The sequence below is a fragment of the Xiphias gladius genome, chromosome 1 (assembly GCF_016859285.1).
Source record: "Xiphias gladius isolate SHS-SW01 ecotype Sanya breed wild chromosome 1, ASM1685928v1, whole genome shotgun sequence".
NCBI lineage: Eukaryota > Metazoa > Chordata > Actinopteri > Istiophoriformes > Xiphiidae > Xiphias > Xiphias gladius.
Window position 1 is genome coordinate 33,737,032 of NC_053400.1, and position 27,690 is coordinate 33,764,721.

Sequence of the window (27,690 nt, forward strand, 5' to 3'; positions counted from 1 at the left end):
TGATTTAGTCTTTAGAGATGGGTTCTCGAGTAGCAGAGGGGGAGGGAATGAAGCCAAAATGACAATCCCCAGTTAGAATTAATTTGGTCATTTAAAGGTCAAACGACATGGACTTACACAAGTTAAAACTCAAGCAATCTTGGTTGAAAAGTTCGAGTTTTTTTTTCCAGATATCTAGGTTACGTTTAACAGGTTTTTTTAACAGCTTTTATGTGACTAAGTTGTCACGGGAAGCGAGTCCAAACTACGTATTAAATGTAGTCACTGAAATGCTTTTGAAACAAATGTACTTCGTGTAATCTAGACGTTTAAGAAAAACAAATTTAACCCAGTTGACAAAGCGATTTCAACGTCAGGTCCACTCTCTGTCCTCTGCTGGAACTGCCGACCATAACACATGGCCCTTTTGCTCAATTGCTGTGGAAATGTAGATTGTATATATGTAGAGACACACTAATAGTCTCATAGTCGATGCCGACACGTGATAACTGACCAGAGAAAAGAACGGAGCCGTGTCCGTGTCAGGACCTGTCAGGTTACTCCTCCGTACGTCAGCGATGAAGGGAGTTCTTGTGAAGAACCGCGGATGGATCCTGTAAATATCTCGCATGAGTAACAAGTCAAATGACTCTTCCACTTCATGTGACATTAATGGAATTTATTAAATGTCACTCAGCAACAACTGGAGACAAGTCGCCTCAAGCGGGAAGGATGAAAATTTGCTCTGGTATAATTAGATTGCAGTTAATGTATTTTGACACGACTGTGTCTGAGTAGTTCAGATCGACTGATTTTACTAACATTAGCATAATGAAGTACGATGTTGTCAATGACGGAGCGTGTGTTTACTCTGGCAGCCGTGCTCGCGCAGCGCAGACTTTTAATGAAACGCAGTTTGAAGAAGTCATGCTCTCTGCTCCGTTTATGATTAATAAACACAGAGGAAGACCAGATGAGTGCTGTGTGTGTGTGTGTGTGATTATTCGATCATGAATCTTGTGCATTTGTTAACTTTATGGCTCCAGTCAGGACCCATTACTGACTTCCCTTTAACAACAGTCCTCCTTTCCTCATTCCTACTTCTGTTCTTTATGGTCTTCTTTCTGAACTGATCTGGAGCCATGAAGATGCTGGAAACTGGAGACTTCTGTCCAACAGAGCAACTAAACTGCTCTTCCTCAGTCTCAGTGGCCAGCTGTGCTTAGTGCTCATGCTTGCTTTTGTAATTGAGTCTTCTTCCACTGGGGCACTGCTACTTTTGACTTAAAGGAGCACTACCAGTGGTATGACATTACTCAAGTTTGGCTCCCCGTCACTTTTAGAATCGATCTCAGAAATGTACTCCTGCCATTGAGGCGTTATACGGTCCGGCCGCCTCGTACTTAAAGAGTCGGTGTGCTGGGGAGTAGAGGATTCTGGCTGTTCCGAGGCTGAAAACTAAAGACGATTGTGTTAGGACTATTGACGGTCCTCGACTCTGGAAAAGCCTCTTGCAAGGTGTCACACAAACCGGATCAATACATCTTTTCATTAGCATCTTAATACCCATTGGTTTCTTTTGGCTTTTTTCTTGATCTTTGTAACCTAATGCTCTGTACTTTGAAAACTTCCTCTCCTAGTTTTAGTGTATAAATGAACGAATTCAAACTTTTTATTGTGTCATGTATATAACTGCGACAAGACATCGTCAGCCAAGGACAAGCCTGGACCATAGTGCTGCATATGCAAACAACAGAGAAAGGCCAAAAGTAAAGAAGCCACCTAAGCATCTTTCACAATCAAATCTGAAGACCATCATTGTCCACTGCAGAAATCAGAATACGTCATTGTCTCTTTTAGTCCTTCTTCCTCAGAAAGAGAACTTTGCTAAAAATAAAGTTTGCCTGCTTTGAGTCTCTTTACAACAAATCACATATTCTTTACATGAAAACATTAGAAATTTGAATGTATTCTTTTTGTGCATCGAGTCTGTATAAATATATTTTGAAGATACAAAAGTTAGAAAGCATAAAAATGTAACGTAGAGCAGACTTGTCAAATCAACATGCCCTTAAACTACATTAATCTGCAACAGTAATGTAAAGTATCACCTCTTCATCTAAAACAAAAGAACTAACGCTACAAGCTACAAATTCTTGATTACAAGTAAAATTATAAAAAGCTAAAGTTTTGATAATGCACAAAAATGTCCCTGTCAGTGTTATATTATCATATCATGTTATTCCATCATCATTAGTGGAGCATTGATGTTTTACTTGGGCAGTTCAAACTGCAACAATGCAGAATATTTTATAAGATGATAACATGATTTGTATGTAAAATCTGAATCTACAAACCAGTTAACAGCTGTCGAACAAATGTAGGGGAGTAGAAAATACAGTAGTTGCCTCTGAAATGTAATGAAGCGCATGTAACAATTAGCATAAGATGGAAACCCTAAAGTGAAGCACCAGTAACGGTTCTCACCGTAGAGCGCCGGAGTAAATCACTGGACGCCTTCAACAGTGAAAGAAAAATAAATAATGCCTTTTCAAATTTTCGGCAACACATGTAAGGTATGTATCTGGAGCTGGTCCGGTCCTTTGGTGAGAGATGGAACTTCTTCTTCCACCGGTATAGTTTGCATTTAAAGCGTGTCACATTATGGTAACAGTGTCAGATGCTGTCACATGTTACCCAACAGGATGAGCCAGGAATCACAGGAATTTGGATTGAGGCCGTTTCATGTTACGTAATACTCACTTAGCTAAAAAAAAAAAAAAAAAAAAACCCAACACATCAGGCAATAAAATGTGTGTGTTTAAAAAAAAAAAAAAAAAAAGTCTTTAGAGAGCATTCTGTCAGAAGGCCCTGTTCCCTCCGAGTGTGTGTAGTGTGTGTGTACTGCTGTGAGTCCTTTCCACCATAACCGCCTCTTTGCCTTTTTTTTTTCAGATCTCCACACTACGCCTGCCCAGAGGTCATCAGGGTAAGTGCTCTCGCTCTCGGCCTTTCTCTCTGTTCCTTTCTGTTCCTTAATACAGTAATGGCAGCTCCGACCAGAATGGCTCTTACATCACGGCCCCATCCTCGCCGCTTCCACTCCACCCACTTCGCTTTTCTGCTCACTGTCCTGCTGCAGAATGAATGGAGGAACGATCAGACGCCTCCCGATGGGACTGATGGTTTGGAAGAATCGAAACGTCTAAATTACCTAAAACTCTTGAGACCAAAATTCGAAATAAATGTTACGAGACAATCATTGCGACATGATAAGGAGTTAAAATGACAGGATCTTTAGAAATTGTTAAAAATATTGGTCGGGACAATCGGAGGTCCCTGCCGTCCATTACCAAATCTATGACGACAGATGTTTTGGGACATACAGTAGATGAGGCAGCTCGGGTACACCAGGAAAAGAAAATTCAAACACTCCTGCAGTGCAGTCAGAATCACAAACTGCTGATGCTACACTGTGGGATTATCCCCATTTGGGGCGCATCTTCCATTAAGGTGCCACGGCTCAGGGCAGTGGGGGTGATTTGCAGTTTGGGAAACAGTCTCCGAGTGAATGTGGCGCGTGTGTTGGGAGTCTCATCTCTGTCTGCGTGTCTCTGTGCCAGGGGGAGAAGTACGACGGGAGGAAAGCAGACGCCTGGAGCTGTGGAGTCATCCTGTTTGCACTTTTAGTGGTGAGTGACGGCTGCTCCGGCGCAGCAGAGAATAAACGGACCTCTTTCCTTAAAGTGGGAATATACAGTAAAACGAACATTACGTTGTGCTTTTGAAACGATTTTTGCCCCGGAAGGCAGTATCTGCAGTATGGGTGCTGGCGAGCTGAATTATTGGACATAGATTTTCAATTGGGACATTAGATCCAAATTGATTTTTTTTTTTTTTTTTAAGTATAGATCCTAAAATCCCATTTGGTTCTGTCACAATGTCCTGTAGAAGTCGTTACCTTATTTAGCGTCTGTGGATCGGCTCCAGGGTTCGTTTCATGTGGATTTGACTTCATCACTAAAGACTGAGTCTCTGCTCCTCGACCGAAGGATGTTTTATAAATGGACAGAAGGAAGACATTAGTCGGCTGAGGAAGGTCACAGGTGACTTCCGGCTGGAGCTGCAACAATTAGCCGATTAATGGATTAGTCAGTGGACGGAAAATTAAGAGCAGTTTTGAGAATCAATGAAATGTTTAGGTTTTCAAGCAAAAATCCCAAACATTTGATCATTCTGACTTCTCCAATATGAAGATTCGCCGCCTTTACCAGTCTCACATTATAATAAACTCAATGTCTTTGGGTTTTGAATGGTAGATTAACAAAAAAAAAAAAAGCTGTTTGCAAACTTCACTTTCGTCTCTGGGAAATTTTCATAATTTTATGATCTTTTACAGACCAAGCAACTAATCGATTAATCAAGAAAATAATGGGCAGATTAATCGCTCGTGAAAATAGTCATCGGTCGCGGCCCAACAACCAACACCTCCCGAGCCTCATCTCATCCCACGCCGCGTAATTCTGTGTTCGAAATGTGTCAAAAGCGAGACTTAGTAATTTAACAAGCTGCCAGCCTAACGTTTTGAGGTATTCACTGACCATGCGCAGGGTTCACACACCCTCCAACCCTGAAACACATTTCTGATTGTACCAGTGAACACGTCACAACGTGTAAGCAGCACGGGTGTGGAGTTACCAGAAGGTGCTTTCCTCCTCTTTCACTGGAGGACTGCCGCTCGCCCGCGCTTCCGGCCCCTGCTCCAGTCCGTCCGCCGAATGCACTCAGTCAAAATTAATATCAACCCTCCATGAAGCTCCTGGTAAGACCGCACACAAACCGAACCCCCAAATGTAAAAGTAAGCGAATCTAATCACTTACACTGCTCCTTACTGAAGAAAATAAAGGCATTACCGTAATACGTAATCTGTTACTGTCCAACTCCGTCTCTAACTCATGACGAATCTACTTCTTTAGCTAGAAAAGTGAGATGCGACCTGGTGTTAATCGCTGCTTTGCGTTTAGCGGTGAGCTGTGTTCGTAGCAACCAGGGACGTCGGCTGGCCGTGGACACAGATTAATGGCTCTTCTACTGTTTTTATCCGTTGACACTCGTACTGGTTTAAGAGGATGGATTTCCTCTTGCTCTCAGGGCTTTAAAGTGAATTAAATCAGCAAATGTGATCATTTCTGATCTTATTGCTTAGCAGTGTCAGTATAAGTGAAACCATTCATTTCGCGAGGAGTTTAGCTGCCTCACCGGAGCATGCCGTGTTAACGCGCTGGCTGGCATTTAAACCTGGCTCTGTGCCTTTATCACGCTCTGCTTCCCGGGACCCCGGTCTTCACTACCCTTAATATACTGGAACCTGTTGCCGAAGGGTCTTAAAAAAAAGTAAGCTAACTGGTTAGCTCCGGGTTAGCTGCCCAGGCTTAAGTTTGCAGCTTATCTCAGGGGTTAAAATGTCAACCCCCCGTATCCTGGATCCCTGACATTACGTTGCTCCTCAGCCTTTTCAGCAGGGAATCTCTGAAATTTGAAGTGATCTTAATGACGTAGCTCTTCTCACACAGCTGTAGGACGGAACTGGACTGATGGGTCTGTCGCACTTTCCCACTGCCAGGGTATTTGTACAAAATCTGCTGAGACCGGAAAACCTGTTCGCTCTCCTGGTTCGATGCAGCATTGCAGGGGCAAAAGGGAGAGGAGGAGAAGGTGATTTTGTTTGCTCCTGAGGCAAATATTTATGCTGAATGAACTCTTTGTTTGTGAAGCAGTGATTTCCAGCAGCATAGCCAAGGTGAAGAGAGAGGTCGGTGAATTATTTCAACTCAAAATAAATTACCTGACAACATTACTTGTCCTGGGAATTAAAGGTTAACTTCCAAATACACTTTTGAACAGGAAGTTGTTGGCATTGTTAATACTGAAGGTCACCGTTAAAGGCAACCTACGATCTGCGCATCTTTTAACACCTTTCATCCTGCTGTTTTTGTTGGTCTTGTGTGAGGAAAAGAGTGGATGCTGTAATGTTGTGAAAAGTCTTACACAGTACGGGTGCTTTTGAACCCCTAGTCTGAGGTTTACACCAGCTTGGCTTAAATTAAAGATGAGATGCAGGAAACACGTTGTGTACCACACAGAAATTGAATCCATATCATAAATAAAAAGAACACAGAAATAAAGCTCTCTCGCCCTCTATAACCTGCCTTTGTCATCATCGTAATTAGACAAACGATCGGCCGTTAGAAAATGTTCCCACATCGGTAAAATCAGTCCATGCAGCCTGCAGCTCACACTTTACCGGTGAAAGCTTGGGAAATGCATAAACTGTAAAAAGGGTGGATTAAGGGCTGAGAAGTCCTGCATGGGTCCTGGAGGACTCCTCAATAGTCACACAACCCATTCAAAGGTGAATCTGACCGGTGTTCATCGTTCATCGTTAACTTTCCAGCAAAAGACAAAATTCATTGACCGTGATTAAAGTATATGTCACTTTTAGCTGCACTCATGGCTCCACCACTTTGGTCCAGACAACCATTGGATGGATCGCCGTAAAAAAATTCACGATCCCCTGAGCTTGAATCCTGCTGTCTTTGGTGATCACCTGACTTTTCATCAAGTACCACCAGTAGGTCAAAATGAATCCACTTGTCCAAAGCTTCAGTTCGTGACGGCGTGCCTCTAAAACTACCTCAGGAAGTCAGACCAAAGCTAGCATGCGAGCATGTCAGCATGCCAAATGTTTGCCTGTGAACCTAGTCCCCTCCTCGCCAGGGCTACCAGAGACCGCGAGGGCTTTAGCCAGTGAGCGCCGAAGCTCCCCCTTTTTACAGTGGAGACATTCATCTCACACATCCCTGACAAACCAGCGCCCATTTACCGCTCCACACATCATAGATATGACTCTATACCAGACCACTAAAAGACACAAGTATAGAGACTGGGCATCTGGAGTCGGGAGTCGCCCGTTTTATCAGAGTTCAGGATGTTGATTTTACATTTGAGTCCGATTCAAGTTCAGGAGGCAGCGACAAGCAACATATATTAGTTCGGACAGCAGGTTGGGAACACGAGTCCTCCGGTACATTAGTCTTCTCACCTCTAAACTGGTGTTTGGTTTCACAGTTTATAAAAAAAAATTTCCCTTTGAAATGTTTGAATGACAGTTTTGCGTAGTGTGTGGATCAGAGACGTAGGGCCCATGTCATTCAGACTGCTGGGTAGTGTAGACGCTCAGCAGCACAGTCACACAAAAATCCACATCACACAACAAAGGCTTCTCATATCAGCAGCTCTGTAATGCGACAGTGACAAGCGAGGAGTCGGAGAAGCGAGTAAATTGCCGTGTTTGTGCAGTGTGTGCATGTGTGTTCTTCTCCTGATTAAGACGGAGCACATAACACATCATCACGTGAAGATAAATCTCTCCGCTTGTGTTGTTTTGATTACCGACGCAGTGTCAGAGGCCATTTGGCTCCATCCTGCTCGTTTTCAGGGAGGAGGAAACGGTATCAGTCATCACGTCGTTGAGCGCGCTCCCCATCTGGAGGGCAGACGCAGAGCCGCCCGGCCGTGATACAGACTGCTTCATCGCCACCGGCTCTGATGACCGATATCCCTCACGAACTACCTCCGGTCCTCCTCTTCGTCAAAATCCACATTATCTCTCGCTGAGCACCTGACAGGCCATTTACACGACAGCAGAGGGATGTCGCGGCACGGTGTTGTATGAGCTGGTGAAGGGGCAGTTTGGTTTGCAGTTTGTTCCTGTTGGTTTGCAACCATTTGGCTTTTCCTCCAGCACCAGTCTAAATCTTTCCATTTGTAAAAGACTGTCGTCCCGGAAAAAACAATAGGTCGTCTATGCAGCAGCTCCTTTTGACACATAGTTGTGATTTAATGTTATGCAACCCTCTAGCGGCCGTAGTAATTACGACTAGTACTTACTTCAACCCAAACCGCTCTTTTCCTAAACTTAACCAAGCAGTTTTTGTGCCTAAACCCAACCAAGCCGCGACGGTTCCACAACCTTAAGCATGTGTTTCTTATTCTCTGCTACAGGTCGCATCTGAGGGTAGAAATTCGTGCTGGGCTCACGCTTGGGCTCTCTTGGTCTCTGTTCTCTCAGATCTCAGGACTGTCATGACAGCACGCTCTTGGTCAAAGGCCCAAAGTGTCAGAGTTCACCAAAGTTGAACTTGACGTGAAAGTTTTGTGCCGATTGACGTCGCCCCTGCTCGCAAAATCACTAATGTCACCAAAGATAAATGATTTTCACCGCAATATTTCTCCGTTTTAAATGCTGGTGTGACTGGACCTATACTGGTGGGGCGTCCAGTTTTCCTCTCACGTTAAAATAGGATGTGATCAAGGCTTTCTTATAACATACAAGATACATACTGGCGACGTCCCCAGTTCAGTTCCGGTTGCTGACCCCCCCCCCCCATGGTTCCCATCTGCCTCTATACGGTCCACTATCCAATGAAGGCAAACATGCCCCCCCCAAAAAAAGCGTGTGATCAAGAATGGATAGACCCTACCTCCCATACCTGCTGTAGCGCTGCAAGAGAAACCCAAAGCATTCACGTTTGCATTCTTTAACGCTCACACTGCGATAGAGATGGGTTGACAGAGTGTGGACTGAAAATGGCTTCGCTAGATGAGGAGAATCAAGTGTGTTAAGCATTATTGAGAAAGGGAACGGCGTTGCAAAGGCATAGAGACCAGCGACGCTGTTTAACACAGTGCACAGCGTCTTGTGGTGGTGAGGTCAGCTCAGAATATACAGCTTCTCGTAGAGAGAAACACCAAAGAGCTGCTGTAGTAATAAAGCTACAATAAATCTACAGTTTACTATAGTAGAGTGACAATTATCACCTCAGTATTCTTTTGTGTTTTTGTTTTATTCTTTCATCCAAATGTTCACCTGTTTTTAAATACAACTAAATCAAGTCAATACAAATCAAACTGAACGACAGGTCGCACAACTCAACTTCTTCAATATACTATGTGTTTTATTCCTGAAGTCATGGTGGATGATGTTGTAAATGCAGCTGAAAACATTTGTGAGAACAAAGAAACACAGCAGTGTTTACTGGAAGGCAGGTGCAGCCTTTGAAACTGAAGAAGCAGATGTTCAATTAAGTGTCAGTTTATTGCGTCCCTACATTTTGATGGCGTTTCCTCTTCCGCCGGTTCTCCAGGGCGCCCTGCCTTTCGATGACGACAACCTGAGGAATCTTTTGGAGAAGGTGAAGCTGGGCGTTTTCCACATGCCTCACTTTATCCCTCCGGACTGTCAGAACCTTCTGCGCGGCATGATTGAAGTGGACGCCGGCAAGAGACTCACGGTAAGCCCCTGTACAGACCTCATCCGAACCCAGCCCCCGGCTTGGCTGCAGAACAACAGAGGGCCGAAATCTTCCATCAGGAGACCCGTGCTCGCTTTGCATTTTCACATTCCGGGCTGTTGCCTTCAGGGACGGCTAAGGCTAAATTTAGCAGAATTTCACCATGACTGGCCCTGTGGCGTCTGTTCTCTCCATAAAACCTTTTCATCTCATGCCAAGGATTTGTTTAGGCTTAGAATAGAAACATTACAAAAATAACAAAGGATGTATTAGATAATGTGCTTTCACTTACGTTCTGTCTGCAGCTATTTTCACTTTAAGCAGTGGTTTGTGTCAACATCCCACTGCTGAGACGCCTTCGCACTGGCCTTCCTGATTCATAATCACAGTCTTTTCACAGATACCCCGTAACAACGTACCCACATCAACGCAGCCTCTTTCCTTTTGCTAAATGCAGGGATATTTTCACACACTCGAATTCACACCACAGGCAGTTCTTAAAGTCGCCAGTTCTCTCCCCTGTGCGTAGCCTCCTGGGTGCGGATTCCTTGCAGTCTTGTGGCGGAGGCTGCCTGAGAAACACTCAACACTCATAAAATAAACATATAAGCGAGATGACCAAAGGTGCAACAGAGTAAAAAAAAAGAAACAATAAAACTGATGATTCATGCTAGTTTACTTTCACAGGCTCTAAGCTTAGCCTGAAGTTAGCTTTAAAGGGGAAGTGCACCGATTTTTCTGTTACCAGGCGTTGGGGAGCACGACTGCGTGTGTGAAAACAGCAGTATGAAGCCTTTAGTGTCTCCAGAGGGAGCTGTGGGGACTGATAAATGTCCTCAGGTGATGTCACCTGAGTCAGCGTCAGTTGGGTCTGAAGACGACGAGTTTGAAAAGAAAAAAAAATCTAGAGGGAAGTGAACTTGCCAGACCTCTGTAGCCTGACAGGAAGTGCTGCCTTATAGGCCCAATTGTACTGGATATGTGAATTTTGCTAGTAGGTTTGCAAAATAAATCAATAAATAAAAAACTTTTTTTTTTAAATCCAAACTGCCGTGGGTGTGGTTTACTTTGACCGACAGGGATTCCCACCAGGTACTGAAGTGAACTTCCTGACCCAACCAGATGCTCCTTAAGTCTCAGTAATATTCAGGCCCCAATAAACAAGACATACTGGCCCAAACCCCCGATTCATGTAGAAATACATCAAATGCCGGGGAAAGTCTTTTCATGAGACCTTCCCCGTCTTGTTTGTTTCATCTCTAAATAAGAGTCATAATGTTTACTTCCTCCTCTACTTTCCCCTACAGTTAGAGCAGATCCAGAAGCATACGTGGTACCTGTAAGTATATCCCCCCGTCATTTCGCTTTTTTCCCTGTTTCTGTTGAGTGTTTGTGTGAATGTCCACATTAAGTGGGTTGCTGAAAGGAAAATGCAGCAGCAGATGATGCAGCGTAATAATCATAATACACCCATCAAAGACGGACCTGCATCTTCTCTGAGAAGAAGCAGGTCCATCAGGTCCATTAGTGTTGAGAGTGAGAGCTCTGGTTGTTACCAACCTGAGAGGGCAGATCAGACATCAGGACGGTCCGTCGCGCCTGAAAGACCCCCGATCTCTGATCTGAATGGATTTACCAATTCTGGGTTTCGAAACGCAGAATTCTGTTCGTGACTTGAAATTACACTCAGGATTCGACCAAAAGATCAGCAAACTGATATTAGGTCTTTTTATTAAATCTTGCATATGACTCACTGCTGTGAACTGACGATATGAGATTTGTGTCATCCAGTTTATTAAAGCTTGAGTTTTTTTTTTTTTTAAACAAGACTCAAACTGTAATTAACTAGAATTATCCATTAAGCTGTCACAACAATTGCGTGACATTAAAACTCTCCCAGTTCTATGTGCAATGTTTTTATAGCTGATAAGAGTAAAAGACAAACCTACATAAATAAGACCCGGATTAAATGTAACAGAAGCGAAGCAGTGTCCTTTGTCCACTTATGACCAGTTCAACTAAACAAGTGATTCCCAAGAAAAACCAACAAAGAATAAAGGAAACGTTTGAAAAGACAAGTCAGTTTCATTGACATACACTGAGCCCAATGGGGCTTCACAATCTGCACAGCGCAAAACTTCCCAAAAGGCCCCTGTTTTGTCTGCTCCTTTGCTCTTACTCATCTCTCAAACGCTCGGTTTTATCTTGGCATCAAACGGCTGCCAAACAAGTGGTTCCCTGCTGTAACCCGCAGGCTACAGTAGGGAGCCTACTGGTTAAAGTGCTGTATAACGGGGCAGACGAGTATAATCATTTGCATTTGACCTGACTGTCTCCAGTTATTCAGATTATTTGTCACTGGTCTCAGGTGACGGTGATTTCATTGACCATTAATTTCTCTTTCTAGTTTATGTCATTATAGTCAGGGACGGTTAACCTCATCAAGCCCTAGACCTTTATCCTGTTTATATATTTTCATTCATTATCAGATTTTTCTATCGTCCGACTGTGCATTGAAATAACTAAATGAATTGTGCTTATGTCTGTATGTGCACCCTGTCATTACCCATGGCTCAGGTGATCCCCGTGTTCTCCACATCCAAGCTGAAAAGCATGCTGAGATACGCTGTATTGAATCTGTCAGTGTCTTCACGCCCAAATTAACCTCAGAGTTACCCCTGATAGCTGAAGCTCGAATTTGAGCCAGCTGAACACTCCGTATAGATACATGACCGATTTGTATTTCAATTCAACACGCTCGTTTATTCCACACGGATTGGTTTGGACGTATCTGGTTGCCGTGGAAGCGGTGACATACTGTAGATGCTGCCGTGTTCCTCTTTGCAGCTCTGGGGAAGGCACATCGTTGCCAACACATCAGCGTACGGTGTAAAGTTTGCAGAGCATAAGCATCGTGCTCAAGTGCTCCTGCTTCCCCTTCGAGTCATTATACTTGTTTGTGTGCTCATCAGGAATTCTTGTGCGGAGGAGCACGCCTCCCTCCTCAACGTGCTTTATTAGAGGCTTTTTCCACCCTAACGTGATTTACATTTTGAGGCAAATTGAATCATTTGTTCTCAAAAGAAAGGACGACTTCAAAGACAAAATCCATAATCTTCCAAATTCCAAACTAATTCACCCATTCGTGCATGTCCTATAGGCAGTCGTCATCTTCCATTAGCTTCTAGTACTGCGGCGGAAATTTGGTTTTGTCGGATTCAAAAATGCACATTGTTCATCATTCATTGTCTTTGTTGACTCGGATGTCCTCACATCTAAAACAAACTCCCCAGTTACAGTGCTGACTGTTGGCACATGTTTTCTTTTTATCCTCGTCTTTTCTTTTTTTCTTTTCTGCAGTAGCAGTCTTTCTGTCCCGTGTTGTTTTTGTTTAGTGTGTTTCAGTTTGTTTTGCCTTGAGTTTTCTAGGAGAGGTCGTTGTATAAGCTTTTAGCTTCCTCCCCTTTACTTTAGATTCATGTATGTCTGAATATATGTAGTTAAAAGTGTTCTATATGTCTCGGTCCCACTCTGTACATATCATTTTATTTTAATTGTATAAACAAATATGCTATTGCCAGCTATTGGCAACTTAAGTCTTGGTTTCTCTGCATCCGCCTTCCAAAGCTGATACGACTTAAACTCGAAGTTCTGGTTCTGGTTCGTCAGATAGTTGCGTGTGTTGTGTTGCAGAGCTGGAAAGAATGAGCCTGAGCCCGAGCAGCCCGTCCCCAGGAAGGTGGCCATCAGGACGCTGGCCTCAGCCGAGGAGATCGACCCTGATGTCCTGGAGAGCATGCACTCGCTGGGCTGCTTCAGAGACAAGGACAAACTGACCAAAGACCTGCTGTCTGAGGAGTGAGTGAGGAGCAGGAGCAGGGGGAGGAAGGGTGGAGGGAGCAAAGAGGCGATAAAACCACAGAGGAAGCAGATTAAAGCGAGAAGGAGGGGGATGAAGGATCCGACGAGAGGGGCAGAGAAATATATGAGACGGCAGAGAGATTGTCACTTTGATGAATTCTTCCATTTAATATGTCTTGTGATGATGGAGCATCTTACTGTCCCGCTCTCAACCAACGGGCACTCAGCTGATGGCGAACTCTCCGGCTGTCTTCTCTCTCCAGTGACAACCAGGAAAAGATGATCTACTTCCTCCTTCTGGACCGCAAGGAGAGGTATCCCAGCCACGAGGACCAGAACCTGCCCCCACGAAACGAGATCGGTAGGCCAAGTCCAGCTGATGTCTGATGTCTGAGCTGTTTTTAAAAAAAAAAAAAAGAAAAATGGCACATGAATGCACCATTTTGGCCGACTTTTTACATTAATCCAAACTTCCTCTGTATTTTAAGAGAGGAGCATTTGACGAAAAGAAACCATGAGGTAAAATCATACTTTTGGTGAAGGTACATCCACAGTTAACATGCTCTTAGCATTGAGTAAGCGTCTTTTTCAGTTCTCCACGAGCTAAGTGTTAAGTGCCAAGATGACGTTAGGAATATTAGCTTTTGTGGGTAACATTAGCTACACGGGGTGTTCTCAGAGAAACCCACCAGCCCAGCTCGGGTGGGTCAGGACACCAGGTTCAGATGTCCCACAGCTTTGGTGCCTGGGTTCCCCCCCCCCGCGCCTGCAGAGCTGAATCGCGCCACGCCGACGTTACAGTGGTTGCTAAAAGGGCAACTTAGGGACTCGGCATCTCGCCGCCCTGACGTCAAAGTCTACTCGGGGTGAATTGAGGACACCCCGACACCTCGGTCAGGTGTGACTAGACGGCGCAGCAGTAAGCGCACGAATGAGTTGACAGACGCACTGTACATCACAGGTTGCCACCTCTCCAGCAAATATAACGCAGATTCCATATTAATATCACATAGTCAAACTAGATTTTAGAGAAACAGAGAACAGAGCATGCGACGGGTAGTTCATGGGGCATGGGATTGTGGAGGATTCCCAGCAAATACACAGAGTCACGCAAACACTGACTAAAGCCACTGAGCTAACAGCAGACCGCTTGGCCTTCCACTGGTATGTTTGTCAGTACATTATTCGCTGCACCATCAAATTGAACTTTTTTATCTACCGCTTTGGGTTATGACAGTTCCTCAACTTATAACCTTACAGGTGAAATGAATGCATGTCGTACATTTTCTTAAATCACCGAGTTGAGGCGATTTGTTTGGTTTCTGACCGGTTCCCTCGTGTCATCCCTTCTTTGACCTTTGAACCCTGTCCTCACCCTGAACCCGCTCAGCAGACCCTCCCAGGAAGCGCGTGGACTCGCCCATGCTGAGCCGTCACGGCAAACGGAGGCCGGAGAGGAAGTCCATGGAGGTGCTAAGCGTCACGGAGGGAGGGTCTCCCGTACCGGTACGACGAGCCATCGACATGGCAACCCACGGTCAGAGGTAAGCGGTGGAAAATCTGCACGTGTGTTCACTGGCATGGACGAACATGTTTGACACGCTGGTCAGTCGAAGAGGTTTGCTGTCGTTCAAAAGTGTAATTGATGATTATTGTTATCGGTTATGATAAATAATGTATTGAACCCCAGTTCAGCAAAGTGAGGGAGGGAGGTGCAGCTCAGCAGCACCTCATCGAAATTAGACTTGTTCCTTCTCTTTTCAAATTTATGTCCCACACGCCGTCTGTTTGCCCTCGATGCAACCTTCATTCAGTTCCTCACCTCGCCGGGCTCCGTCAGTTTTCACCGTGAGGTCTGTCCTCAGCTGTAAATCCCTCCCTCCTTCACGGAACTGCAGTTAAATACATGACACATCTTTCTCGCTGTGTTGGTGCAGGAAGTACGGTGCAACGCCGTACAAGGCGAGACGTAAACCCCTGTTTCAGACCCTCTGCCAGAGTCTAACAGCGCACTCTTAGCTCTGGCGGAAAAACATAACGATTGCTGAAATGCATGAGCGGGACTCTCGGGTTTGTGAGTTGTGTGTGTAAAGTGTAAAGTGTGCATGGAGCATGCAGTCCAAGAGGCCGAGAGACATCCCGGTTTAAGAGGCCGTAAGCCTGAACTGTGTTTGGCAAGTTGGTGCATAAAGTCGGTTTGTATGGAGACTGTGGAGACCAACGAGAGAGCTGTAATTTGTACAGTCAGCATCTGAGAGCCCAGATGCTGAAAACGGCTTTAAAACGGACGACGAGAGTCGTGTGAAGGTACAGCTAAATAAATTCTTCTAAAGATAGAAACACAGATCTAAGCCTGGACACACTCCGCACAGTGCATGAATTCTCCCTGTTCTCTTTGCACAGTGAAATCTCCTAAGCTCTATCAAGTCAACTTGTCTTTTGTCATAGACTCTGTGTCATCAGATATGTTTCGAGTTTGCTTTCACCTTACTCATCAAATTTAGGCCATTTAGAAATATTATTAGCCTATCTGCATATGCTGCGTTTCCCAGCATGCATTGCGCGCAGGTTAAAATTCCCCAGACACCTTCTTTTTGTCCAGCCTTGAGAGAGTTACACGACGGAGGCCGTTACGTGTGTTTTTATACACGATGTGTCTTCTGCCTGCTCCAAATTAAAACAACGCAAGCAATGACACTCCTTGCGAAAGACGCTCGTCGTGACTGCTAGCAGTACAGGAGAAGCCGACCTGAGAGACGACGCTTGACGCAAGGAAGGACTCAAATTTTGAGTTGGATGAACTCAAAGCCTAAACTTAAGAAAACTGAATCAAATCGCCTGACTCAAAGTTTCCCTGAAGTTTGTTGACATTTGGAGTATTTTCAGCTTTGCTTATTGCTTATTTGATAGCTGCTTCCTGATCAACAAGCTACCTGCCAAGCTTGCGAGCGTTGGCTCGGCCGCAGTGACGAGCGAACAGCAGCGGAGGCGGTGGCGCATAGTGTTTTTCGCCTCAAGCGGGTCTTCGTTGTAAAAGCGAGCAGGATGCTCTCTGTGAGGGAACACTTCAAATATACCAAGGCTCGACGATTCGGGTTTTCGTAGCTACATTACACAAAAACGCTGTATGCTCTGGACAGTGGTCAGCTGTGAGGTAACGTGCACCCGACTGGTGGTTGATATATAAAACCCCCTTTAAAGGCTCTTGTATGCACTGATTGAATCAATTGTGACAATAATGTCATGGGATTTGTGTTCGCAGATGTGGCGCTGAAAGATGTTTGTATGAATGATATGTTGTTCCAGCTCAGTCCCGTCCAGCAAATCATTACATCAAAGTGTAATTACACTTTATAAACTTACGAAAAAGACGTTTTTTCAAAGCACTCTGACAAAAAATTGAAAAACAAGACCTACAGGATTAAAGTGCGGCAGCAAAACAACATGAAGCAAGAATTTGATCATGAAGGCAAGAGTAACGATGTAAGGCAGCAGCGTACATACTAAATAAAAGATAAAAGAAAAGATTAAAAGAAAAAAACATGAAAAGATAAAAGGATGAAATCACACTTCATAAAAGCGGATCGATAAAAGTGAAAGACTTGCGGTTAAAGAGCTTTAACACTGAAGCTTTGCTCCGATTCTGCGCTCATTTGGACGCCATTCGTTCCTCTGAGCGGGGCAGTCAGAGCACTGTGATATTTATGAAAACCAGACGGTAATCTTTCCAAAAAAAAAAGAAATAAAGTAAAATAATAATAATTACCTACCATCTCCTCCACGAGCTGCTTTGATTCCACATTCTGCAAAGTTATGACAGAAGAAGTTCAGTTTGAACATCTGTGTCCGGAACTTGATGAAAGGAGAATCGTTTCAGAAGATTGTCTTTATTTTCTCAGTTTTTCATTTAACCTTCACAGTTATCTTAAAATTGAACCTAATCTGAAGTTATGGTGATTAACACTAGTAGGAGGGAACCTTTATGTTTTAATGTAAAACTACATTAATGTCGGAGGTGTTTTGTTTTAAACCAAGGGAACATAAAGGTAACGTGTCGGCAGATTTCAACCCAGCAAGACAGAAACACCCGATGTGATGTTTATAGGAGACAAGCATCACTTAGTATCAGTCTGTGGTTCAGGCTGATACTGAACCACAGACTGTATATGAAGGGTAAAACATTCAGCAGATTCAATCAGTTCACTTTTCAGATTTTTGCCTAGTTTGATGGAAGAGTTCGGCAAAAAAGTGTTTTGTTCCAATCTGCAAAAATGAAGCGTTTTGAATTCGTTCCAGCGCCGACTCGTCCTCTGACTGGCTTCTTTTCCTCAGCAATGGCGGCCGGCGCTCGTGGGTATTCTAGTGTTTAGAGCCATCCACCGTACCGACGTAACGGAAAACAACACAATGTCCGATGGAAAGCAGTTCAAATAATTAAAGCAGCTGTTTAGTCGCAATGTGAATCTGTAGTATCGTTAAATCATCCAAGAGAAAATAGCCGTACTGGTTTGGTGACAGGGTGAACTACTGTAGCTGGCGAGCTAGCTGCTAACCCGCTAGCCAGCCGGGAACATGCTAGCTGGACTCTTTACTCCCCCCAGTGGCATTTTGTTTTCATTTAATTCAATCAAAAGTTACTGAAGCGGGGAAAAGGCTCTATGAGCTAGCGAGCTTCCTAGCTGACGGCGAGCCGGCTCGTTAACTTGGCTGCTTGCTGCGCAGTAAGTTTGCTCGAAGCGGCGTATACCCGGGTCTCCGTTCCCTCCATGGTCAGCACCGTCGAGGAGAATTTCCCTTTCGGCCAAGAGCGAATCGGTTCTGAAAAAATGAACCGATTTTGCCACAGAGTGTTGCCATTTTAAAAGTGGTCGGGGCCTTTACTGGAAACGCTCACATTTTTCACCCGAATTGTTCAGGTATATAAGAGAGACAGGCCTTTTCCCCTGTTGCCTTGGATCAGTTTTACTCTTCGAGATTGTGAGAAAGTGAAAATGTTGCTGTCGACGTGCGTTGGACCGAGAGGGAACGCTTCTCAGGTCAGAGTTTTGGGCTGAAGTAGAAAAACGCTGAGGTCTCCTCACAAGCGCAACCTTAACATTTCTATTCGTTCTTCTGCTCCGACAGGGGGCTTGAAGAGTAGGTTCGCCCGGCAGGACCTTACCTGTTTGTCATTGTCACAGTGCAGCAGGTGTAACAGCCTGCTCGGCTGCAGTTCTCTCATTCCATCTCTGAGGGTCTCTCCTCGCCGATAAGTGATTCAGCAGAGATAATGGAGCTGAACATTAGACTGTGTGAACAAGTCCCAGAGATGAAAACATACAGAAATTGTGTCTTTACAGTGCGGGAGAGTGTTGAATGTCCCACTAACTCGAGCATGAACCATGAATGTGCTTCTCCTCCTGGGTTTTTCTTTTTTTTGTCTTCTGATTTCTAAATCCGCGCATGTAAAAGGTTTTTGCGTTGCTCGTTGTTTCGTGGTGATTGCGTCCATTTTACGGTGCCGAATTTGTTACGCGCTTTCGTTCGTTTGTTTGTTTTTGGAGTGCTGCATGCTGTATACTGAGATTCCCCTTATGTGACTGCCTTTCTGTCTGTCTCCTGATTTTCTGTCTGCCCCTTTTTAGCAAATCTGTTTTCAGTAAAAGCTTGGATATCACAAACGCTAACTGCAGCAAGGAGGAAAGGTATTGGTCTGCTCCCTTCGTCTTATTTCCTCAGTTTGTATGTAGAGTCAACTCCATTTTGTTCCTTTGTTGTTGTTTTTTTCCATCCATTACTTTAGTTTTCTGTTACAGGTCTTTACATGTCTTTGTCTTTCACTTTTAAATGTAGCATGTCATTTTACCTAAGAAGTTTCTTTCTATTAGAGGTGACATGTTAACAGACTCTAGAAATCTGTCTTTTTACATTATTAACTGTTTAAAACATCACGGATCAAATTGTCTTAGCACGTGCACTCAGCGATTTCCAGAAAAACACAGAAAATATGTCAGGACAACTTCTCATCTGAGACTAACTCGAAATAAGTGCCAGTGTCTTGTATAGTGTGATGAAAAACGTCGTCCCGTCCTGTAGAAACAGGCTGATTTATATTGGAATCCAGTTGAAATCACGCCAGTGCGCTAACAGAGTTGTTAAGCTTAGATTCAGTAGATAGCCGTCTCAGGGCTCCGCAGAAGAGAAAAATGACTCGATGAGATGGAGATGTTAGCGGTGTGGTCTCCAGAGAAACGTAGGCTGATCACCTTCGGCGGCTTACAGCGTCAACTCTGACTTCATTTGGATACTGCGGCGCCGACACCTGACTCACCATCAGGCGGCTGAAGTGCACGGCAGTCACTAAAAGACTGAAACGTACCAGGCCGTAACGCTGCCGGCAGCTGCTTTGCTCTCTCCGACCAGCTCGCGTGTGCCTCCGTTCGCTTTTCCGTCCTCTGTCCTACGGAGGAGCGGTCACGTGACAGCAGCGAAAATGGCCGCTGCGTACCTTCTTACCGTCCAATCACAGGGCAGCCGGCCTCTGCAGTGACGCAGGTGACGTTTGGATTATGTCAGATGTTCCCAAACTACAGAGCTCTGCCTGCTCCCGGCCCTCCGTCAAAATCTTATTCCGAGGTTTTCATTATTCCAGCAGGTGTTGAGCCTTCGTGGATCCGATCCGCGCCGCTTCCGAGCAGGATAGTGGTCGGAGTGAATGAGGCCTTTGTTGCCCACCGATGTGTCGGAAGTCAGTTTGAGACGATCCAAAGGCAAACACGTCCGAGGTCATCGAGACGTAGTAGAACGGTCAGGTTGATACCGACACCCGGACTCTGGATCGGTGTGTTTACTGTGAGAGACGGAGAAGAAACTCACCTCATCTGCGAAACCAGAAAACCGGCACACTTTCCCTCTCTGCGCCCACTTCCTGTCTGACGTTACTCCGCTGAGAGAATTTTAGAGGTCAACTTTTTGGCCTCCTTTTTTTTCGCTCTCCCTCCTCCCCTCAACCCACGTCCACTCCTCATTGTCAGTGTGTGTGTGTTTGTACTTGGCCAGTCTCTTTTTTCAGTCAAGCACGCGTGGCTGACCTTCCGCGGGGGAAACGCAGCGTGTCGATGGATGCGCGGCCTGGACGGAGATTAGCATAAATTAATTGCCGGGAATTCAGACGGAGCGCAAACAGGAGACGGAAACAAGGCTTCCACTCCCACTGAATAGCCCGTTATCTCTCTCATCATCTAATTGGGGAGATACATAAAATGAAGCTTGTTGTGTTCTCCACCGACGCTCGCTCTCTCTCTCGCACACACACCACCAGTAATGAGCCACGAATTAATTTTCAGATTTCAAAGACCGACCGGCGCCGGCTTCCCGATGGTGGACTGGTGGGGGGTGTCACGGTTAATGAGTCGCACGTTAATAGAAGCTCCTTTCCGAAGCGCCTGACGGTGCGGAGTCTCCTCGCCGCCATTAATCCAACCTTGTCGTGCGCTGGCGGCCGGACAGAACTTCCCTCAGCGCTTCCTCGGCACCGCTTCGACCAGGAGATACATTATCTGTGACTCTCATCATCACAGTCACGGGAAGAGCAACTCATAGATAATGTGTATTTAAGTTGAAGCGGCTCAGACGGAAGCAATTCAGTATTATTAACACACCTCCGTTCATTTTTATGATGAAAGGACTGGAAAACTCCGGAAACTTCACTTCTTAAATAGTTAGATTGACATTCTGGGAAACTCTCTTTCATGCTCTCTTGCCGAAAGTAAGAGGAGAAGATCTGTATCAGTCTAACGCCCGTAGCTTAAGTGTTGAGACAGACCTAGGTGGTGATAAGCTTATCTCCGCCGCGGACTGGAGGTTGCCAGACACATAATGCCCCGTGAAACCACAACTTGTCACGACGTTTTTACATTTCTGCTTGTGTGTGGATTTCGACATGTGACCTGTTGACGGCCCCCTTCCACGGACGGCATTTCGACGTGTCGCAGTAGGGAAAGCGCAGCTGTAAACAATAAGCTAAATACTGAGTGAGGTATTTGAGAATTTGAGCGTTTAGGCAGCTAACGACGGAAGCTAGAAAGACTGAAGTGAAATCAAAACATCCGGATCCCTTGAGTGTAGATAAAATACTCAAGAGTGATTCACTGCTGTGCTTCTGACACGGACAGTTTTTACAGGGCCTACGTGGTGTAGACGTCGGCGTTTTGTACGGTGAAGATGCTCAGGAAGTACAGACTCCATTTCCCATAACAACCTCATGAAGGGTAGTTTGGAGAAAAAGGAGGGGAAATGGAGACTAATAGCAATAATGAAAATAATGTTAGGAGCAACCAAACTACCACCATTACCACTGAGCACTGTAACGGGTTTGAGCTAAAAGGAGGGAAACTGTCTCATATGACGACAACGTAGCTGCGAAGGCTAATTTAAAGCCAGTGATGTCATCCCTTCTTTATATGGGGGTGTGTGCGTGCGTGCACGTGTGCGTGCCTGTGTGTGTGTGTGGGGGGGGGGGGGTCAAGGGGGTCGAGCACATTTAAGTATGATTTACTGTTTTCATTTCTCAGTTCCAACAAAGCCAAATTGTCTTTGGGTAATTAAATCCCAAAGTCTTCAAAGACGTCAGCAGGCCTGTACGGTTTTTGGTAAAAGAGTGTGTGTGTGTGTGTGTGTGTGTGTGTGTGTGTGTGAGAGAGCGAGAGAGAGGGGGGCAAAACAGAGAAAGAGAAGGAGGGAGAAATGAAAAGTTAATGACACATAAATGAAAAATGGAAAAGCTCATGAAGAGAAGAAAAGAGAAACGGTGCTAATGAATTTTGCAGTGGATGTATGGCTGTGCGTGTGTGTGTGTGTGTCTGTGCGTCTGTGTGCTATAATGCTGACATGTCTGATCTATTCATAGATGTTGACTTTGGTGTGTTGCCAAATGAGCAGATTTTCTGAATAAGCTCTGAGTCTTTTAGCCACACGCGAGCTACAAACTGTGGGGACAAAACGCTCCGATGGGTCCGTTCACACTGAAAACCTCTGGTTCTTAGTCACATTAGCGGCGTTGCTGTGTGGGGGTCGCTTCCGTCGGCCCAACGTTTTGGTCCGGGATGAGGTATTTCAAAAAGTATTGGAGGGATTCATGGAAGTTTAGTGCGGACACTCATGTTACCCAGAGGATGAATCCCAATGAATTTGGTGAACCCGACTCTTCTTCCGGCGCCACCAGCAGCTCAAATTGCAAACTTGACACGCAACATTTGGCTTCATAACAAGATGCAGTCGTCTTGTTTGCCGGCTGAAAAACAAAGCGAGGGAGAAGAGATTCGGCCGTTGCAAATCGTTCTCACACACAAACAGCGTTTTACGTGGACGGCTCAACGTAGACACGTCACCGGAGCAAAGAGCGATGAAGGAAGTAGCCGCGGACGGAGCGATGCTAACTGTAAACACGTCAAGTGCTAGAATTGGCCCATTAGTCTGCTAGTCATGCTAGTCTTAGCTTGTGTGCGTGCCAAGTGCGAGTCAAGGCGCCGAACTTTGCACGCTAATGTGCGAAACGTTAAAACCTTAGCGACTGATGATGGCGACTTTGTTTTGTCCACTCGGTAACCGTCGACACTGCGGTGATCTGAGACTCATATGGCTGGTCAGTGCACGAGAATGGAAGAGGGGCAGTTTTTAGCTCAGACGCCCAGACGCACACTTCACGAGGGCAAGAGAGCTGGAACCGTCCGGCGGATGAAGCACGTTGGTGTGAAAATGTCAGATTTCCGCTTAACTATCCACCAAAGTCCGAATCGGAAAAAAAATAGAAATAAAGCATAAAGTCGGAGAAAGGCGCTCCATTTCAAATCCATACGGTAACGCTTGGTGTGAACCTGAGAGGAAGGAGGAGAGTGAGAGATGTTCTGCTGAGGGACGGAGTAACAACTGCAGGCGACAGCCGCCATGAGAAAGAGGTTTCTGCTGGTGATCTTTCCTCATCTGAGTCACTTTTCTCTGCCTGAGATCAGATCTGCTCAGAGTGAAGTTCAGCTGCCTCAGGTGCAGGGCTCTGTGTGTACGCGTTGTGTGTGTGTGTGTGTGTGTTGTTGTGTCGAGCTGTGCGTTGTGTCGAGCTGTGTGTGATCCAGTGCGTTGTGTGTGTGTGTGTGTGTGTGTGTGTGTGATCCAGTGCGTTGTGCAGCTTTTCTTTTTTTGTGTGGTGATCTCACTCTGTGTGTGTTTTTGTGTGTGTGTGTGTGTAGATCGCGGTCGATCAGCGGAGCGTCCTCCGGTCTGTCCACCAGCCCTCTCAGCAGTCCCAGGGTAAGTGTCCGTCCCTCCCACGCACCGATTGGTTTCCCACGATGCACTTCACCGGCTGGCTCTGCTCGCACACGCAGATGTGCTTCACTTCGGCCTCTCATCAGCAGCTCTCACGCGCCACTGTGGACTTCATCATGAGCCTGTCTCGTCTCACAGTGGAGCCTAAACCAGACTGTTGGTTACATATCAAGTCACGATAAGCGAAGACATGCAGGAGCAGAGTGAAGGAGCAAGAAAATCTTACTTTACCATTTTCTTACTGTCAACAGATTTCACGAAAAGACCGAAACCAACAGTTGTCCATTAGTCCGACTCTCAAAACCTTCTGACTTCCCTCCTCGGTCTGTGGCTCTCAGCTCCGAGCCCTTTGGTTCCTACTGAAGACCTAAACCTTTCATCTTCAACACCTCACAAATACACAGTTTCACCTTTTAAAAAAGACTCGGTAATTTTCCTAAAACATCTCCTCACTGTGGTTTTTACCAAACAGACAGGGGGAAATATATAAAGCATTTGTCGGGGACTATTTTCAGCGGCGGATTAATCCACGTTTGGTGCTCCAGTGAGTATTTGCGGCAGCAGGACGGTGTGTGTGTGTGTGTGTGTGGGACTGAGTCTAAATAAACTACAGTGTGTGTGTTCGTGGTGATGAAGGAACGTGACCCAGTGCAACAGTGTGTCTCACTGGTGTGTTTTAATAGTTTTTGAACAACGATGGAGCTCAGTGTCTCAGAGGAATAACGTACATCAGGTTTTGATGCAAACACAATACTTGGGATCTGTAGTTTGTCAGTTAATTGTTGGTTTTGGTCTTTTCGGGGATTTGGTGAAAATAAGAAAAAATATAGAAATCACAAAGGGACTCAGTAAGAAAATAATTGAATATCACAAATTGATGGTAAATATTAGGCTTCTTGTGGAACCAGCATTCAAAGGACTTTATTAGTCCTGGTTCAGTCACCAAGCTGAACCAGGACTAACAGACATAGCAGCTTACGTCTGTTGTGTCTGTAATAATCCAGGTCTTGTGTTAACATTGAACTCACCAGCATCATCAGCCCATTGTAGGTTGTAAACAAACTACCGGTTAAACCATATTACCAGAAATAAAATATTTGGAAGAAATATCACCTGGAATATATAATAGAACCAAAAAAAGCGAATGCAGGAAAAACTATGGCACCGATGGTGGGTTATAGTTGAGCTTACAGACCCCTGCAACTAACAGTTCAAGTAATAGCTTCTAAACTTTACCTTTGTTAACACTTACAAGTGGAGGTTAAGAAAAACAGACGTAGTCACACACTCAGTGGTCAGTTTATTAGGTACAGCCGGCTAAAACTGACGCAGTCTGATGCAACAGTCCTGCAGTAAATCCTCCTTCACGAAGGTTCGAATGTTCGGTTTGAGTTTTAGAGAATGTTTGTGGTGCAGTTCCAGCTCCTCCAGAAGAGCCTTTAAGATAGATGTAGCATTGCAGAGTAGAAATAGACAGGTCTAACAATGAAGTATCAATTACAGAGTCTCCAGTCTGTAAGGGCAAGAATAAAATACAGTCTGACCAAGAATAACAAGAATCAGACCTGCTGCATACCACCAAATATTGCTCCGTAGTCTGTCTGACACAGTTATCACTATTTACCCTGCAGGACATTCAGTTTGATCCCTCTCACTCACCTCTTGTTATTTGTGTGGACAACTTGGTTTTCTTTTTTTTTTAAACTCAAAATATACATTTTATACTCTCAGTTGTCCAGACAAAAACCGCACGATAGTACATGATATTAGTGTGGAGACAAATTTACGCTGGTGTGTAGACTCGCGCGGCTTCTGCAGCTCGTGACGTCGCTCTCATCCTGATATGTAACTATGACAAACTTTCAAAGGTTGGGTTCTGCTTTGATTTCTGCACGATGACATAGATTTCCACGGTGAGAGGCTTCATTATCGTGACTTGTTATGTCAGACAAACCCTTCTACACTGATGTTACATGATTTCTCATTATGCAAATATAAATGCTGAGAGAATCAGAAGTTGAACCATCGGCTGCTGTTCATGCTCTCATCAAGGTCGTAGTTTGACCGCGCCGCCGCCGCCGGCTTTAGGTCGGGCTGTACTGTACGTCACAGAGCTTCGGATGAAGCGGGACCGGATCCATCGGAGGCCAAACCCCAGACCCTAGATGAGATCCGGTGATTAATGTCCGTACAGAACAGCCTCTCATACAGCGGCAGAATAGGCGAAGAATCGATCCATCACTCTCGGAGAAAGAGCTGTGAAAACTGCTGCTGCAGAGACAAAGCAGAGAGGTTAACCGTGCAAATCATCCTGCAGCTGCTGCAGCCTCCGCGTGAGGCTTCTCTCCTTCAGTGAAGTCCTGCGTTTTTAAGCTAAACCCTCAGCAAGGACACAGACTGTACCATCAAACATTCACTCCCCTGCAAAGGCACAATGAAACTTTTTTTCATAATCAACGTCATTGTTTTATCCCCCAAGGCGCATTATATTCTGCTTATCTGAACGCAAACTGAAGAGGAGGCAGATTTTAGTCTATAGCTCCTGTTTCATGACGAATTGTCTAAAAAGTATAGAAGGAGAGTGATCGGGCCTCATGCAAGAACATTTTCCTAAACTTCTTTCTACACCTTTTTTGCGGTGAGGGTTGATCGTACGAGTGTTGCCACTCAGAGTCGTCAAACCACCTTGACGACACAAACTCACCGTAAATCGCTCGCTCCAGCCTGATGAAAGCCACCTGTTCGTGAGCAGGTGCGTGTTGGTGAGAGTCGGTCAACGCTGCCAGTTTTGATCCATTTTGTTTGTGAAAATGTCAAAAGGAGGAATTTGAAAGAAGTTTAAGTCTTTAGGTCCTGCCGTCAGAAATCAGCAGACGAAAGTCTGACATATTTAGCCGTGTCAGCAGTCGTTACATTACTTCATCTGCCATCTGCCTTACTTCCTCTTTGTGGAAAATACTTTTCCACAAAAAAAAGTTCAGTCACTTTATTAAAGATACTTGAAATGACATCTGCTCCAAAAAAAATCCAAAATCTACGACGGTGCAGATATCGTCGATTTCAGAAGTGGAACTACCAGACGCGAAATGTCTCCTCCTGTTCCCAGTGTGTGAGACCTGGAGGATTCAAGTCGCACCTTGAAGCGCGGTCGGCTCCAAACTAGTTGTGATGTCATAAAGTCCTGCGGGGACGTCCGGGTGTTAAAGGAGATTTAAGATTCAAGGAACGTTTTTTTTTCTTTTCTGCTGTTTCTAAAACGCTTTTTTGAATAGCGCGGGACTCGAAGTTTACATTTTTCTTAAATCCTCCTCGACTTTAGTTGACCGCGTCCCCCGTCGCATCTCCCGGCGTCTACGCTTCAGCACGTTCGTCCAGCCTCTGTGGCCCGACCACTGCTTCTGTCTCCGGGCGGTGCTACAGATGACACGACTCGGGCGTGGTAACGCTTCAGTCAAACCAGTGTGTTTCCCCCGCCGCTCACAAATTTTTTTTTTTTTGGTATAATAAGAGAATTCTAGGAACAACAAAACTGGCACTCCCTTAAATCCTTCATCATTTAAATCCTCGGCTGCTGCAGTCGGTTCAGCCGTGGGCCCTCACCGCTCTGACCTGGCGTAGCGGCCATCTGCTCATCCATCCCACAGCATCGTGCATCAGCACTGTTGCATGCACTCTGGCCGCCTTCCCAGGTGGAGGGTGAAGCTAAAGCCGTTAGCCTTCGAGCTGGTTCACTCGCTGGTAAATAGGGATGCACTGACGTATCGGACAGCGACCGCAAACCCGTTCCGGCAACTAAAATCCCAGTTTTTAGGGAATGTGAGGAATGTGTGAAGAAGCTAAATGCAATGTATCATCATCCTGTAGTTACCGCTGGTGGCCACAAGTGGCCCCCGATCCTCATACACCGACTTCCGTAAAGGTGGAATAATGTAAACTGGATAAAGCGCAGACTTCTGCAAAGGGCTGCATAAAGAACTGAAGATACTTTAATCATAGAAAATATATTTGATATTTTGAATTTGCATCTTGAGTCAACAAAATACACAGAACCATATGTACATGTGCCAATTTTTATTCAAGTAAGTGCAGTATTCACGAAAAAACAATTCCTCATCTTGAATTATTGAACTGTTAAAAAGAACCAAAAAATCCTGCATCAACAAAGACGGATCTTTTTTTGTCCTGGCACAGGAC

General features: G+C 45.1%; 1 protein-coding gene across 1 annotated transcript in view; it reads left to right on the plus strand.

The window, feature by feature from the left end:
- The window catches only part of LOC120789332 (serine/threonine-protein kinase BRSK2-like), a 128,620-nt gene that overhangs the window by 86,679 nt on the left and 14,251 nt on the right, over positions 1-27,690 (plus strand). Inside the window, exons 8-15 of the mRNA XM_040125999.1 lie at positions 2,935-2,968; positions 3,603-3,671; positions 9,187-9,333; positions 10,641-10,672; positions 13,027-13,191; positions 13,458-13,555; positions 14,585-14,738; positions 23,418-23,478. Coding sequence (XP_039981933.1) covers positions 2,935-2,968; positions 3,603-3,671; positions 9,187-9,333; positions 10,641-10,672; positions 13,027-13,191; positions 13,458-13,555; positions 14,585-14,738; positions 23,418-23,478 — 760 coding nt within the window. The remainder of the gene's footprint in view (positions 1-2,934; positions 2,969-3,602; positions 3,672-9,186; positions 9,334-10,640; positions 10,673-13,026; positions 13,192-13,457; positions 13,556-14,584; positions 14,739-23,417; positions 23,479-27,690) is intronic.